The sequence below is a fragment of the Ilyonectria robusta genome (genome assembly GCF_021365365.1).
Source record: "Ilyonectria robusta strain PMI_751 chromosome Unknown BGZ61scaffold_5, whole genome shotgun sequence".
In the NCBI taxonomy this organism is placed as follows: domain Eukaryota; kingdom Fungi; phylum Ascomycota; class Sordariomycetes; order Hypocreales; family Nectriaceae; genus Ilyonectria; species Ilyonectria robusta.
Window position 1 is genome coordinate 396,375 of NW_025764439.1, and position 15,701 is coordinate 412,075.

At 56.1% G+C, this 15,701-nt stretch overlaps 6 protein-coding genes across 6 annotated transcripts; 2 read left to right on the forward strand and 4 right to left on the reverse strand.

Moving 5' to 3' along the window:
• Positions 1-107: 107 nt before the first annotated feature.
• On the reverse strand, positions 108-1,715 carry BGZ61DRAFT_346708 (amino acid/polyamine transporter I; the record flags this gene model as incomplete). Its single annotated transcript, XM_046239906.1, has 2 exons — positions 108-985; positions 1,037-1,715. 2 exons carry the CDS (start codon positions 1,713-1,715, stop codon positions 108-110), a joined length of 1,557 nt encoding a protein of 518 aa, XP_046107327.1.
• Positions 1,716-4,337: 2,622 nt separating this feature from the next.
• On the forward strand, positions 4,338-5,779 carry BGZ61DRAFT_346408 (uncharacterized protein; the record flags this gene model as incomplete). Its single annotated transcript, XM_046239876.1, has 2 exons — positions 4,338-4,472; positions 4,526-5,779. The coding sequence occupies 2 exons, from the start codon at positions 4,338-4,340 to the stop codon at positions 5,777-5,779; spliced, it is 1,389 nt and encodes a 462-aa protein (XP_046107328.1).
• A 194-nt stretch (positions 5,780-5,973) lies between these two features.
• On the reverse strand, positions 5,974-7,106 carry BGZ61DRAFT_346326 (tryptophan synthase beta subunit-like PLP-dependent enzyme; the record flags this gene model as incomplete). The annotated part of the gene is made up of 2 exons (XM_046239864.1): positions 5,974-6,892; positions 7,030-7,106. 2 exons carry the CDS (start codon positions 7,104-7,106, stop codon positions 5,974-5,976), a joined length of 996 nt encoding a protein of 331 aa, XP_046107329.1.
• A 554-nt stretch (positions 7,107-7,660) lies between these two features.
• BGZ61DRAFT_385058 (glycine cleavage system P-protein-domain-containing protein) lies at positions 7,661-11,702 on the forward strand. Its single transcript, XM_046242717.1, has 2 exons — positions 7,661-7,991; positions 8,050-11,702. Exon 2 carries the CDS (start codon positions 8,107-8,109, stop codon positions 11,293-11,295), a length of 3,189 nt encoding a protein of 1,062 aa, XP_046107330.1. The 5' UTR covers positions 7,661-7,991; positions 8,050-8,106; the 3' UTR covers positions 11,296-11,702.
• On the reverse strand, positions 11,633-12,702 carry BGZ61DRAFT_414970 (glycine cleavage H-protein-domain-containing protein). The gene is made up of 3 exons (XM_046243340.1): positions 12,218-12,702; positions 12,101-12,160; positions 11,633-12,041 (listed from the first exon to the last, which is right to left on the reverse strand). Exons 1-3 carry the CDS (start codon positions 12,351-12,353, stop codon positions 11,719-11,721), a joined length of 519 nt encoding a protein of 172 aa, XP_046107331.1. The 5' UTR covers positions 12,354-12,702; the 3' UTR covers positions 11,633-11,718.
• Positions 12,703-13,415: 713 nt separating this feature from the next.
• Positions 13,416-15,103, reverse strand: BGZ61DRAFT_346065 (serine hydroxymethyltransferase-domain-containing protein; the record flags this gene model as incomplete). Its single annotated transcript, XM_046239844.1, has 4 exons — positions 13,416-14,542; positions 14,596-14,827; positions 14,881-14,937; positions 14,993-15,103. 4 exons carry the CDS (start codon positions 15,101-15,103, stop codon positions 13,416-13,418), a joined length of 1,527 nt encoding a protein of 508 aa, XP_046107332.1.
• Positions 15,104-15,701: the final 598 nt, after the last annotated feature.

Here is a 15,701-nt window from a genome sequence, read left to right on the forward strand (position 1 = left end):
AACCGTGCAAGACATATTGTATGCAAAACTAAGATAAATAGAATATAATAAATTCCGCACCAAATTATTCTTCAAAAAGCCTCCCCGGGGTAGACGTCGTTTTAACCCTACTGCTTCGTTCCTTCATCAGCAGAAGATTCACGAAGAGCTGATCCTTTCTCGACCGCATTGCTGCTCTCCGGGCCCGTTACGTACTCTTCTGAGCCCATGTCGACGACAATAGGACCCTTGAAGTGTTTCCGCGCGTACACGAAGTACCAGATGGCGCTGATAGCCGCAAAACCGGCGAAAACGACGCTGGCATAGTTCATGGATGACGCTGTGACGGGCAGAGAAACAGGCATGCAGAAGATGATGACGGCGATGCAGATCCAGATGATGCTGATCCAGTTGACAATGGGGCCGAGCCATCCCAACGCGTACGGCGATGATCGCACGGGTTCTCGGCCACGGAGCAGGCTGACCAAAACTGGCACACAGTAGGAGGTTGAGAGGCAGATGGTGGCAACGCCGGTGAATGAGTTGAAAGCCGCGGACGAGCCGAAGTAAATGCATCCGAGAGCCATGTCAACGACAGTGGACAGGATAAGACCCCACATGGGCATTTCGAGCTTCTTGTTGACCTTGCCCCAGAGCTTGTGGCCTGGGATGGCGCCATCACGGGCGAATGCATATGTGCAGCGGGACGCGGCGGTCAGGGAACCAACACCAGCGAAGAACCAGATGCCGAGAATCAAGAAGAGAAGACCGAAGCCACCGGCCTTGGATCCCGTGGCAGTCTTGAAGAGGAGGCCGATAGGCTGGCCCTGGGCAAGAAGGTCGCTGATATCCGGGAGGACGAAGAGGATGGGGATGAGATAGATGATGCCAGTCAGGCCGGCGGCGGCGACAGACAGAACCATGGCCCTGGGGACCTCCCGCTCTGGGTTTTGGACTTCCTCACACATGGTAGCGACCATTCCGTAACCGGTGAGAGTGTAGGCAGCTATAAATCAGTTAGAAAGTGCGTTTCGGGAGGATAGGGTTTGTGACATACCTTGGAGAAGACCAACAAAGAAGGACCACCCGCTGGCCCAGCCACTTGCAGACGCATCATAATGGGTGAAAACGAATTCGGCAGACCTCTTGTTGTCGGACATGGTCAAAAGGGTGATGAGGATGATCAGGACGCTCGCAGCAGTCCAGTAGATGCAAACCTTGTTGATCAAGTCCAGATACCGAGATCCAAAGGCATTGACAAACGCGCAAATCAACGTAACAGCCCAGAAGCAGAGGACCGTCTGCCACTCGTTTGGCACGAAATCTTCGTTGTAGATGGTAATGGCACTCAGAATCAATTGAGCGCCTCCAAAGTTGATAGAGAGCGTAACAGTCCAGTTTCCAACTAAAGTCATCCACCCATCAATGAAGCTAACGACTGGTGCATATTCCGGGGTGCTGAGCATCGCGGACCAGTAGTAAACTCCACCAGCAGTAGGATAAACGGCGCAAATTTCGGCGAGAGAGGCGGCAATGCTGAGCGAGATCAATGAAACCAGAACCCATCCCCAGAGGACGGTGACGGATTGGCCATTGACCAGGGTGATGTAGAATGTCGTGGAGAGACCATACGGGACGGCCATGATGGCAAACGACATGCCCAGAATACTCATCATACTGAGACTCTTCGGTAGCTGGTTCGCGTACCCCTGGGTGGCGGGGGCTGTGGATGCCATGGTGGGCAGAGCGGTGGATTCGATGACGAGAGAGAATGAGATTATGGGTCGACGGAGAGGTCTAGAGGCTTGTAGGGCTGCACAGAAGAGACGGAATATAAATTTAAGATATGAATTGAAGGGTTCATGCGGGAGGCGTTCGCTTCCGACATGGAGAGTGGGAGCAGAACGAGGGAGCCGGCACGAGAGAAGCAAGGGGAGGAGCCGAACTTAACAGATAGCATCCAAGCTCAACGAGGCAACTGATGACGGAGCTGTGGGATGACAGTGCCTTGAACTTGGGCCCAAGCCTCGTGGCTGGCTTGGCCGTAGGGGTAAAACGCGGGGGAGCCGGGGTTGGTCAAGAGGCTAAGACCTAGATAACGACGATGGGGGTTCTGGAAGTGACCAAGAGGTTTAGCTCGGCCGTGACACGCGGCCAATAGACAGCCTTGCCGCGCTGGTTGAATTGGAGACCGCGCTCCGCGTTGCCGGAAAGGGGGTGGCCTTTGTACCGAAGGAGTTATCTCGACTGTTACCAAATGCCCTTGGAAAACACTGCAGCCCACGTCTGGAGATACGCATGGACTGCCCTGCGGCCTTTGCCAAGATAAGAGGCCCTGGACGTCGCCTATCCGACCGGTCGGCTGTTGCGAGGGAGCCCTGTCGCCCTGCGAGCCAGCCCATCGCGCTCATGGCCGAACCGCAAACAGGTTTCAGCTGCGTGGTGAGACGAAACGCGGCTCCACCCCTAAGATGAGGCTTCATGTCCGTATTGGCTCATGTGATCAATTTCCCAAAAACCCGGTAGTCTCTCAAGAGGCCTTTCTCGTGTTCTGGACCGTGCTCTCCATGATAACGCGCCGTTTAATCCGTGGAGCGCCGCACGTCTACCCACTTCTTCGGAGGTGCCTATCTTGCATTGCAACCACTGCGACGTCACACCACCACCTTTCCAAAGGACTAGACTCGTTCAATCGTGATAGTCGACGCCCGAGTAGATCTTTATTGCTGCGACGATACTAAAGCCCGCGATTATCCAGCCCAGGTGCTGGACATGAACACGCAGAGGCGCGCACCGCGGTCATGCCGCGGCACATCCTAATCAGGAAAAAAGTGAACAAGGAGAACAATGGCGCATTCATCAGCACACAGCATGCACGAACCGCGATGCCAAACCAGGGCACCAATTTACAGTTTTCAAAGTTTATTCATGCATTTCCCAGCATCTCACACAACGTGTCAAGGCGGCCCTTGAAAGTTCGCGGATAAGGAAGCGGAGACTGAAAATACCTGCACTCAATTCGTCCAGAAAAACATCAAATGTGTGCGGCGTATTTCTTGCAACCCCGAAGTTAGCCCAACTTTAACATATTCCCAGGATAGTCGATGGGGTCACTGGAAGACAAGAGCCTACAATCGATTTTACAACTCGATACTCCAACCACCGTCCCCAGATACTACCCTGCTAGCCGTGTACATATTCATCAAAGACGTCAGGTCGCTCTTAAGACACGCGCGACATCCCCTAACCAGTTGCCCAACAGCGTCCATTTTCAGAAAACGAAGAGGAAGCGCGGCTATTAGTAAGCTTTAAATATCCGCGGGAGAGGATGAGCTTTAATTAGGCAGCTTAGCTGACTACTCAGGCGCGAGCATCATCCTGGAGATCTGTTTGAATCATGAATCCCTCATTCCCACTATTTCCCCTCCCCTTCCTACACCGAGACATGAATCCTAGATTATACATGCTTTGCGTGGCTGCTGTCTACTTGTCTGTTAACTAGATGTGTTAGTGCTGATCTTGCTCGCGGTACTTCGAGAAGTGGGCAGAACATACGCGCAGTGCAGTACCGAGAGCCACTCTCTGCCCAAGATTCACACCCGTCCTTCACACACCTAATAGCAGGAGAAGGCATGTTGAATACAAAGGATTCGGCAATTTGTTGGGGGGAGAATGTTTAATTTGAAGTCAAGTTCGCGTTTGGATTTTGGGTAAGTGTAATGAATAAGAACAGTGCAAATATTAGGGCGATCAGCCCCTTTATGGTTGACTGCAGCAGCAAAAAGCCTGGGTCTCGACAAAGCCGGTCATTCGGGTCTTTCAAAGAATGTAACATTAGGCGTTATGTTCGGGTCATTGATTGGGTCAAGTGCGCATGCATGTTGGGGATACGTGGGTTGAGGTCAGTGGGTGTCTCTTAGTCTCGCAGGTCTAAATGCGTAATCAAGCCGGCCTCTCCGTTTGGCAAGACTCAAAGTCGTTGTTTTGATGATGTTAGTGCTTGATCTTCGCTGCCGTCCCGTCTTTTCTCTAGAGAGGTGTTATACTGTCATCTGACCCCCTCTAAGACAAACATGCCGTTATCCTGATATCCTTATATCCAAAGGAATGCACCTCGGAGCCAGGCTTTCAGCGCTAAGTGAAACAACACGGGTAGGAGCTTTCGCGCTGGCCTCGCGTCTTCTCCCTACCATCTCTCCATTTCCTCCCTTAATTCAGGATTCACAACAAAGCTAAGCGCAACAGTCACGCCTCATATTTAGCCCCAGAGTCTGCCACAAGGCCGGCGTCTCGGCATTTATGTGACTTTAGCAGAGCTTCTTCTCCCATTCGCGGCACTCTGCGAAGAGTTTTCGATAATGCCTTTGTGGACGTGTGATTTCGAGAGCTGCAGCAGACCAGCTGTCCGCACTCTCGGCGATTGCGTACTCTGCAACCGCCATCTATGCTCCAAGCATCTTCAAAATGAGTTCCACAGCTGTCCCCGGTGGGAGGTTAGTTTGATTCCTCACTGGGCACACTTCATTACTAACTCGTCAACTTTCAGGATGCGGACTCCTACGACCCTGTGGCCCGGGAGGCTGAAGGGCGTGAGCTCACAAAACTAATCGAGATGATTAATACCCGCGCCCTTGAGGCTCGAGCCAGCCATTTACGCCAAGGCGTGTCTTGCTCTGTCCCCCCACTTCAGTATGAGAGATCCACACGAAGTTCTGTGATGGGAGGTATGAACTATCATATTGAAGTTCGTTTTGATGATGGGATTACATGGATCGCTCGCATCCGCAGATTCAATGCTACATCGCCTCCAGCAGCACTGCGAGATTACATCATCCAGAGTGAGGTTGCAACCCTTATGTTTCTAGAGCAGACTACAGTTCCCGCTCCAAAAGTTTACGATTTTGCACTTGAGCACCCAGGCAATCCTGTGGGAGTTGGCTTTATTCTGATGGAGAAGTTGGCGGGCAAGTCTTTGAGATGGTCTATTGCAACTCAGCAACAAAGGAAGAAAGTTATGAACCAACTCGCAGATACGTTTTTGGAGCTTCACAAATACCCTTTTAACCTTCTCGGCTCCCTCGATAAGCCTGGCGGATCCCAGGTCGGCGCATTTGCTCGAGAATCACTCACCGACTTTGGGCAATCCGAAATGCGCACCGCTGGGCCCTTCTCTTCTCTAGAAGAGTATCACACGTCTTCAATCCGGCTCATTTTGGATTTAATTATTCGAGAGGAGCTCTACTCCCAACGAGCAGTAGATGCCTACTTAATCCACCGGTATCTCATGGACTTGATCCCGCGTGTGTTGGCTTCGGTGCATAATGACGAGAAATTCTATCTGAAGCACGCAGACGACAAGGGAGATCATATTCTGGTAGATGAGAATTTCAACATCACTGGCATTATCGATTGGGAGTGGGCTCACACTGCGGCACCTGCACATGCCTTCAACTCACCTATCGGCTTCTTACCGGTTGCAGACTTCTACCGCGGTAAGAACAGCCTAGGCGACGACGAGGTTGTCTTTGCACGCCTGCTTGAGGAAAAGAGCCGCCAAGATCTAGCCCAATTTGTTTGGAATGGTCGGTTGCAGCATAGGTTCGCTTTCTGCTGCGGATATGATCTCGCGGACTGGGACGGGTTCCTGGGCCTCTTTCGAGGGCTTCGAGACGCTGTAGGGGTAGATAACGGCTTGGAATGGGATGAGTGGAAAATTGCTGCATTGAAACGTTACAAGGACGATTCTGGGCTGCAGCTGCTGTTAACCAGGCATCAATCCTCATTGAGTCATGGGATTTAGAGTGCCTGCAGCTTCCAGGGAGACTTGTTGTGCATATTAACGAAAATCATAAACCATATCCCTGTATTTACGAAGTACAACGACCATACTTGGGTGGAGGGCAGGTATCCAGGTTCCATTCGCAATTTATCGCTCCTCCTGTCGCAACGCTCGTAAAATCATCAAAGTATCCAACTCCACTTTGTGGCTTTTTCTCAGCAAACTCCATACAGTTCCTGCCACTTCATGAGCATCTCTACGGAGATGTCATTGCCACCGCAAACCAACAGCACCACCGTGGAATCCCCGGTGAGCTCCCGGCCGATCAGCTTGTCCAGCTGGCGATTCTCGCACAGCACGATTGCGATACCGGCGGTGAGCTCGACCATGAGGCGCTCGTGTCGAGCAAGTATCAAACAGCCACGCGCCGCCTCGCCATCGGGGAGCACGGCGCTAACCACCTGAGGTCTCTGGGCGTATTCAAAAGTCTTCTTCGAGACAGTGGCTACTCCCAGGCTTCGTGCCTGTGACGTGATCTTGGGGAGCGTAACAATCTCGTTGGCGAGCAGGGAGCGGTTGAGTGAGTCCGCGCCATCAGTCTCCATTGCCACCACCTTGACATCATCGCTCCAGCCAAGCTTATCAAGCTGCTGCACGACCCCGTTCATGAGACCGCCGCCACCAACACTGCAGACAACGGCGTCTGGCTTCTCGCCTTCCATCTGAACCGCAATCTCTTGCATGACTGTGGAGTTTCCATCCCAGACATCTTGGTGGTCAAACGGCGGCACGTAGACACCATCGGGGTCAGCGGGCAGAACCACAGCCTTGAGGTATTTGTCGGCATCCATGACGCTCTGGCCATGTTGAACGACCTTGGTGACACCTTCGGCATACAGTCGCGCGATCAAGGCCGGGCTAGTTGTAGTTGGGACCACGACCGAGGCATTGTAGCCCAGGGACCGGGCCGCAACAACGCAGGCAATGCCTGCATTACCCCCAGAGGATGCGTAGAAGTGCGGGTTTTTTCCTTCGGCTTCGCTCTCTTGGATGCGGCGGAGGAGGTAGTTGCCAATGCCCCTAGACTTGAAAGAGCCGGATGGTTGCAGGTTGTCGAGTTTGAGGAGAATTCTGCTTCTGCGATTTAGAAATCCAGTCTTTCAACTTGGGAAGGAACGAGATTTATGACAAGAAAAGGGATCCCCAAGTCTACAAGTAGGGATGGGTTGGATTGGGAACAAGACAGAGCTGAATAGCTTGGCATCACTTACCAACCCGCTAGCTTCGAAAGGTGAGGGGACTCAATCAGAGGTGTAGTGGCCCAGGGCTGACGACGGTTGCGAGTCATTTTGCCGAGGGGGTGTGATGCGACAGAATAGTTGGTTTTGGAATGAGGAATTTATTTCACGTAGTATGTTGTTGTCAATAAAAAATGAACCGCGAGTGAAGAGTAACGGCCAACTCAGGGCGAAGGCGAGTTGCCATAAATGGGCCAGCCATGGCCGGTAACGGTTTCACGTGGGCGGGCATATACACGCGGTCTCCGGATTCTCGGAGTTCTATTGAGACATGATTTGTTCAATGCCGGACTAATGCAATACGCAACCATAAAATAGGTGATGCGGACCTCAAGCACACTCTGAAGGCAGAAGAGTACATGGGATCCGGTCAACAACTGAGGATTCTACATTCTATAGGGTAATCTATAGGGTAATAGCGCAGCTCCGGCGAAAGAATGCCCTGGTGGGTACCTGTGGACATTAGGTCACAGGGCGGTTACTAACCCGGCGGCGCCCTGAGAGCCGGCGGAAGCCCTCCGAGAGTCGCAGCCCCACTGCCGCGAGCCGCGAACAAGCGGGAACTGTCGCGATGATGTTTAGCTTGGCTTCGGAGCAAGCAGCCGCGGCGATAAGCCACGGGAATGACTGGCGCCCGGCAAGATCGCCCGAGCCTGCACACCGGTCATGACGAATATACGGGAGCCACCGGGAGCGCGCCATGGGGAATGTTTTCTATCGGGCAGTCCGCGGCTCGTCAAACCGTGAGCCTACTTATCACCAATTGCGGGCGTAATCACAAGGCTCCCCAGACCGCTCGTTGCTTAAACTGAACCCTCCTTCGACAATCACCTCCAATTGCGTTTCTACCTGTTATCACATCTTCTGCTGGCATCGCCTGTCAAGGGTCGCTGAGATTGTCCTCTCACAGCCGCTATCGCGCTCACACCTCCAAGGTACGCTGCCTGCGACCATGCTCACCCATCTCATGTCATGTTAACCTCGGATCTTCAGTGACCGATTTCGACGGGAGATCTAGCACCCTGGGAGTTCTAACACAGACGAGCAATTATGTTGTCGTCGTCTCGTCTTGCACAGCGGCTCTGCCGTCAACCGCGGTTTTCGGCATCCGCCCTCCAGGCCCGTCGCTTCGACAGCGTCCGCCTGGGACGATGCTTCTCTGTGAACACACCGCTCAATGCGAGTGCCCAGAAGGCCCAGCGCTTTGCCGAGACGCAGAGCAGCGTGAAAATTAACGAGCATGAGCTCTTCTCCCGGAGGCACATTGGCAGCGAGCTCAGCGTGCAGCACGAGATGCTCAAGTCGCTGGACCCTCCTGCCAGCTCCATGGAGGAATTCCTCGCGCAGACCATTCCTCCCCAGGTCCGGAGGAAGACGACCGGCCTGGACTTGGTCGAGCAATGGGACGAGGCCAGCTCTGAGGTGCCCGTACCCGCCGAGGGCCGCCCTGAGCACTTCATTCAGAAGAAGATGAGAGAGCTCGGCAGCAAGAACACCGTGTTTGAGTCTTACATTGGATCTGGATACTACGGAACCCTCGTGCCCCAGGTCATCCAGCGCAACATCCTGGAGAACCCTGCCTGGTACACCAGCTACACGCCCTACCAGGCCGAGATCAGCCAGGGCCGCTTGGAGTCTCTGCTCAACTTCCAGACCCTCGTTACTGACCTGACCGGTCTGGACATTGCCAATGCGTCCGTTCTGGACGAGGCCACCGCCGCCGCCGAGGCCATGACGGTTGCCCTCGCCAGCGCGCCGTCCAAGGTGCAAGCCAAGGGCGCCAAGAAGACGTTCGTCGTGTCTGCGAACTGCCATCCCCAGACCCTCGCCGTGCTCGAGTCCCGCGCGGAGGGATTCGGCATCGACATCGTCATTGGCGACGTCCTGGCCGACGACTGCAAGCTGATCAAGGAGGCCAAGGGCAGCCTGATCGGAACCCTCATCCAGTACCCCGACACGCACGGCGGCGTGCACGACTTCCAGCGCCTGTCGGATGTGGTCCACGAGCAAAAGGGACTCGTGTGCGTTGCCACCGATCTCATGGCCCTCACCATGCTCAAGGCGCCCGGCGAGTTCGGCGCCGACATCGCCCTCGGCAGCGCGCAGCGATTCGGCGTTCCCCTGGGCTTCGGCGGCCCTCACGCCGCCTTCTTCGCAACCACCGACAAGTACAAGCGCAAGATCCCCGGCCGCCTCATCGGCGTGTCCAAGGACCGCCTGGGCAAGCGCGCGCTGCGTCTCGCGCTGCAGACCCGCGAGCAGCACATCCGCCGCGAGAAGGCCACCAGCAACATCTGCACCGCCCAGGCGCTGCTGGCCAACATGAGCGCCTTCTACGCCGTCTACCACGGCCCCGAGGGCCTGAAGGCGATTGCCCAGGACATCTGGAGCAAGACGCGTCTCGCCCAGGACCTGATTCTCAAGGAGGGCCAGTTCAAGCTCTTCACCGAGGGAGTCCGTGAGGACGGCGCCGTGCTCTTCGATACCGTCACGTTCCAGGCCTCTCCCGACGTCGTCGCGGCCGCGCACGAGCAGGCGCAGCTCCAGTCCATCAACCTGCGCCGCATCAGCGAGGACAAGGTCGGCTTTTCGCTGCACGAGGGCGTCTCCCTCGAGAGCCTCGCCAACCTCGTCAAGTGCTTCGGAGTCTCCGAGGCCAAGTTCAACGCCGCGCTCGAGACCAGCGAGGCCGGCTTCCTGGACAACCAGATCCCGTCCAGCCTCCAGCGCAACACCACATTCCTCCAGCAGCCCGTCTTCAACCAGTACCACTCCGAGACGGAGCTCCTGCGATACATCTACCACCTGCAGCACAAGGACCTCTCGCTGGTGCATTCCATGATCCCGCTCGGCTCCTGCACCATGAAGCTCAACGCCACGACCGAGATGCTCGCCGTTTCCGACCCTTCCATGTCCAACATGCACCCCTTCGCCCCTGTTGAGCAGGCTTCAGGTTACAAGTCCCTCATCACCTCCCTCGGCAAGAACCTGTCCACCATCACCGGCATGGACGAGGTCAGCCTGCAGCCCAACTCGGGCGCCCAGGGCGAGTTCGCCGGTCTCCGCGTCATCAAGAAGTACCTCGAGAGCCAGCCCGGCGGCGAGCGCCGAAAGATCTGCCTGATCCCCGTCTCCGCCCACGGCACCAACCCCGCGAGCGCGGCCATGGCTGGCATGCAGGTCGTGTCCATCAAGTGTGACGCCAAGACTGGAAACCTGGACATTGCCGACTTGAAGGCCAAGTGTGCCAAGCACGCCGACGAGCTGGCCGCCATCATGATCACCTACCCCAGCACCTTTGGCGTCTTCGAGCCCGAGGTCAAGCAGGTCTGCGACATTGTCCACGAGCACGGCGGCCAGGTCTACATGGACGGCGCCAACCTCAACGCCCAGATCGGCCTCTGCAGCCCCGGAGACATTGGCGCTGATGTGTGCCATCTCAACCTCCACAAGACCTTCTGTATCCCCCACGGCGGCGGTGGCCCCGGAGTCGGCCCCATTGGCGTCAAGGAGCACCTCGCTCCCTATCTCCCTGGCCACCCCGAGACCGATCCTCAAATGGGCACCGCCGAGCGCAAGAACACTGCCGTTGCGCCCATCAGCGCCGCGCCGTGGGGCAGCGCCTCTATCCTCCCCATTAGCCACACCTACATCTTGATGATGGGCGGTGCTGGCCTCACACAGCAGACCGGCGCGGCCCTGCTCAACGCCAACTACATCATGTCTCGCCTGCTGCCCCACTACAAGGTGGCCTACACCAATGCCAACGGACGTTGTGCGCACGAGTTCATCCTCGATGTGCGACCCCTGAAGGAGACGGCCGGTGTCGAGGTGGCCGACATCGCCAAGCGTCTGCAAGACTATGGCTTCCACTCCCCCACCATGAGCTGGCCCGTGTCGGGAACCCTCATGATCGAGCCCACCGAGTCCGAGTCTCGCGCCGAGCTCGACCGCTTCTGCGACGCCCTGATCCAGATCCGACAAGAAATCGCAGACATCGAGTCTGGAAAGGTGCCGCGACAGGGCAACCTCCTCAAGAACGCCCCTCACCCGCAACACGACCTGCTCGTCTCGGAGAAGGAGTGGGACCGACCATACTCGCGTGAGGAGGCTGCTTACCCGCTGCCCTACCTCAAGGAGAGGAAGATGTGGCCGTCGGTCGCACGGGTGGATGATGCATTTGGTGACACCAACCTGTTCTGCACCTGCCCGCCTGTCGAGGGCAGCGAGGACCTGTAGGGAGTTTGCATATTGCTAAAAAAATAAAGTGGGAAACTGGGAAGGAAGCGTTGGGATGAGTGGCAGCATTAAACCTCATCGTGTTAATAATGTCGGTCCATTTTTAAGGTCATATATCGAAGATGTTTTAACAACACTTCAACAGCCATTCTAGAGTTTGATTAGAATACACCAAAGAGTTAGATTACATGGAATTCATGATCTTGGTCGTTTCATATTGATGATTGTGCGTCTACGGGCGCGTTTCGAGAGGATTCACCTTCGGCTTGAATCGCGTGGTACGCATCCGCCTGCGGTTACCTCATGTATACGACTCACTAAAAACGAGCAATTGGTGTGAACGAAAAAAATGCTTGTCAAATTCGCGGGTCTGCTACATAGAAATATCTCTGGAGACTCCTTTTCCTCGTTTTTGCCATCGCTCTAGTGCTCCTCAGACTTGACAAACTCCTCATACTGCTCCCTGTTCATCAACTCATCAAAGGACTTCAGGTCCTCGGCCTCGAACTTGACGAGCCACCCGTCCTCCTCAGGTTGCTCCGACACCAGTTCGGGTGAGTCATTCAAGGTCTCGTTGACCTCGACGATTTTCCCGGCGATGGGGGTGAAAACCTCTGAGACGGCCTTCACGGACTCGACGGTGCCAAATGGCTCCTCGGCCTCGAACGAGTCTCCCACGGCGGGGTGCTCAACGTAGACCACGTCGCCCAGCTGGTTGGCGGCATGCTTGGAAAGGCCAATTGTGTCTATATTCAGGTGTTTAGTAAATCTGAGCCTAGGAGCTTTGTCAATTGGGATTTCTTACAGGTTTTGTCGCCCGTCAACTCCAGCCACTCATGCTCCTTTGTGAATCGCCTCTCCAGGCCTGTAATGGCACGGATACATCAGTAATGATCAAAATATGACGACAATTGAAGCTTACAGATTGACGAGATGGAAAATGCTCGTCGTTGGGCGGCCAAGTATGCAGCAGGTGCGGCCTTGAGGGGGGCTCGGAGAGATGACGGCTTGGTTCGGGACACAGCCGCCCACGCCTGTCGTGCAAAGAGGGAAGACATGTTGATGTGCGTGATGTGCGAATGAGAGAGTCGGGGATTGTGTGTTGGTTATGGCTAATCCTGGTTGGGCAGCTTGGGGTTGAATGAGGAGGAAGAGCGCAGAGGAGTGACGAGGAGGAGCAAAGGAAATGGAATGGAGTGCTTCGGTGCTTCGTCCGGACGGTCGACGGTATCTGCTGCTGGAGTCTATGTCTCAGTCCGGCAGAGGATCCTCTGCAAGGGCGCCCAACCACCACGGCCACGTATCCGCCTGAGACTCAATCCGAGCGCTAAAAACCCGACGAGAGCCATATCAGCCGCCTGTGGCTACGAAGCGCTATCGTGTCTTCCCAGCGTCTGGTTCCGAGTCATTCCCGGAGCGCCAGAGCGAGCATCATGGCTATCATGACAACCTGTGGCCTAAGCGGTCCGCCCCTCTCGACATGTCATGGAGACATGGAGAGGGATCACATAACCGCTCCATCAGTAATCGGCGGGGCTCGCAGTCAGAGACTTGGCCAATTATAACTGAAGCCGCGCCGGGATCAGCAAGCATGAGCCAGTCAGATGCATCACCGCGGTTCCACTATCGAGATCCACTCGGCGCAAGAAGTACACGGTACTCAGCTTCCAAGCCCTGATAAGTACAGTGGATTTCAGACCCCCCTCACGAACACATGGATCAAGCGAGTTGAACAGAGCGCTGCGGCTGTTGATAGCAACCTTACCCCGACCGTGGGTAGCTTGCTATTGCGGGGAAGCTCTCATGACAATCCCCAGACTCAAGGGTTCGCTCTTACGTACAACGTACCCGCCGGGTTCCAGAGTCGGATTCCGATCAGCTGGTCGGTGGCCCGGCAGAACCATCCGAACTGTCATGCTTGGCCGAGCGAACCGGAGGAGCTCCCCCACCGCAAGCACCTAGTTAGTCATGACATGCATGCGACGATGACATGACATGCTATGGGCGTGTTCTTTGGGGGATGGTAGAATTGATTCAAGACGCTGGATCAAATGAGAGGGTCAGAAACACCAATTGGAGGCTGAAAACATGTATCAATTGAATTAATTATCGAGAGCTAGTCAAGACTCGAGCCACGGCTGGGGAAACTCGCCAACCCACTCCTCCACCTCCTTCCGGAGAGCACCAATCTCCGGGACCGCAGCTCCATCTCCAAGGTGCTCCAGGAAGGCCTTGACGGTGCCGGGGTTCTTAACGCCCTTTGCCTGCGCTGCCTCCTTGGCCAGCTTGTCGACCGAGGTGGTGATCTGCACTCCCCGGTGGACAATGTCGGCCACCCGCTTGAAGTCCTCGGCCGAGAAGCCCCTGGTCGTCATGGCAGGTGTTCCGAGTCGAAGACCGCCCGGCTTCAGCGCCGAGCGGTCTCCCGGCACCGTGTTCTTGTTGCTTGCCACGCCGCAGAGCTCGAGCACCCGCTCGACTCGCGCGCCGTCGATTCCCTTGGGCTTGAGGTCGACGAGAACCAGGTGGTTGTCTGTGCCGCCAGACACCAAGCTGTAGCCGAGTCCGTCTCCCAGGCGGCTTGCGAAGGCTTGCGCGTTGGCCAGGACCGCCTGCTGGTACTCCTTGAACTCGCTGGACTGGGCCTGGCGCAGAGCCACGGCGAGGGCGGTGATGGTGTGGTTGTGGGGGCCGCCTTGGTGGCCGGGGAACACGGACGCGTTGATGGGGCCCTCGAGGTCGTACATGATCTCCTTGCCCTTCTTGTCGGTGCTTCGGACGCCCTTGCGGAAGAAGATCATGGCGCCTCGCGGGCCGCGGAGCGACTTGTGGGTGGTGGTGGTGACCACGTCGGCGTACTCGAACGGCGAGGGGATGGTGCCGGCGGCGACGAGGCCGGAGATGTGCGCCATGTCGGCCAGCAAGTATGCGCCGGTCTCGGTTGCGATGGCGCGCATGCGCTCATAGTCGATGAGGCGGGAGTATGCAGAGGTTCCGGCGATGATGATCTTGGGGCGGTAGAGGAGGGCGTTCTCGCGGAGCTTGTCGTAGTCGATCAATCCAGTCTCCTCGGAGAGTCGGTAGGGAAGCGTCTCGAAGTACTTGGAGATCATGGAGATCTTCTTGTGGGGGAGCTGGTAGCCGTGGGAGAGATGGCCGCCGTGGGGGAGGTCAAGACCCATGATGCGGTCATGAGTGTTGAGGAGCGCCGAGTAGGCGCAGAGGTTGGCTGGTGAGCCGGAAAGAGCTGGATTGAACAGTCAGTACAGCGCAATGGATCAATGGCGAACAACCACGCACTCTGAACGTTAACACCCCACTGCTCGGGGTCGAGACGGAATGCCTCGAGAGCTCGCTTCTGGCAGAGCCGCTCAGCTTCGTCAATGTGCTCGTTTCCGCCGTAGTAGCGAGCGCCGGGGTAGCCTTCAGAATACTTGTTCTGCATGACACTGCCGAGGGCATCAAGGACGGAGCGGGAAGTGAAGTTTTCGGAGGGAATGAGGTTGATGAAGTGGTTCTGCCGGTTCTCTTCCTGTCATGGGGTCAGCGGCAATGCTCTCAGAGACAAGACATTGATTGACGTACACGCTTCAGAATGGCATGGATTTCGGGGTCGCCCTCTTGGAGAGAAGCACCCAGGAGCTGTGCGCCGTGTCAGTAACCAATTCCTCATGACGCCTCGGAACTTCGTTCTCACCTTCGCATGGGCGGCGTATGAGCCAAGCGACCTCACTTGGACCTGGCTGGCGAGGGACGCCTTGCCCCGGAGGGACTGGCCGGTTTGGCGGAGAGCTCGTGAGGTCAACATGATAAGACAGGCGGCAGAAAGGCGAGATCACAACAAGGTCGTCAAGCTGTGAGGCTCGAGGAGAGAGGCCAATTGATCTAATAAGTGAAAAGGCCCTGGACGCCGGATCCACCCAGTACAGTAATGCAGTGTCGATTGCCGCCCTTCGGCTTCGGACGCGCACCCGAGAGAGCTGTGGTGCGTGCAGCTCCGCGCGGAGGTCGCAGCGCCTGGGCGATAGGCTCCGGGTGCACGGCTCCACCGCAGATTGGAAGGGATGTTCATACATGCCGGTAACTGGATCGAGCTACCTGCCGGTACATGGCCCTGCGACTCGTCCCCGAGGTATTTAGTGGGCGTGGTGTGTTGTGCTAGAACCGCGTTAGAAGGCGTTTGGTGTATCGCAGACGCCGGCCAAGACCCAGCTACTTCGGGTGTAGGGTAGCAAGTAAGCGGTGGGTTAGTCAATGCGTTCGCAGTGCAGTACGTACCTACATACAGTGAGCTAGCGCCAAAGCAGTACCCCTGTCGCCCTCCAGCCCAGTTCTCCACACGACTTATCTCCCCTCTAGCATCTTCAAGGCGGATGAGCTCGTTCCCCCACCGTCATCACCTCCAC

Bases quoted from the DNA above. Each gene is read 5' to 3' on its own strand.
- BGZ61DRAFT_385058 (XM_046242717.1), top strand. From the start codon at position 8,107: ATGTTGTCGTCGTCTCGTCTTGCACAGCGGCTCTGCCGTCAACCGCGG.
- BGZ61DRAFT_414970 (XM_046243340.1), bottom strand. From the start codon at position 12,353: ATGTCTTCCCTCTTTGCACGACAGGCGTGGGCGGCTGTGTCCCGAACC. The intron at 12,161-12,217 runs GTAAGCTTCAAT...GTGCCATTACAG, and splicing joins ATTTTCCATCTCGTCAATCT to GCCTGGAGAGGCGATTCACA. The intron at 12,042-12,100 runs GTAAGAAATCCC...ACCTGAATATAG, and splicing joins GTTGACGGGCGACAAAACCT to ACACAATTGGCCTTTCCAAG.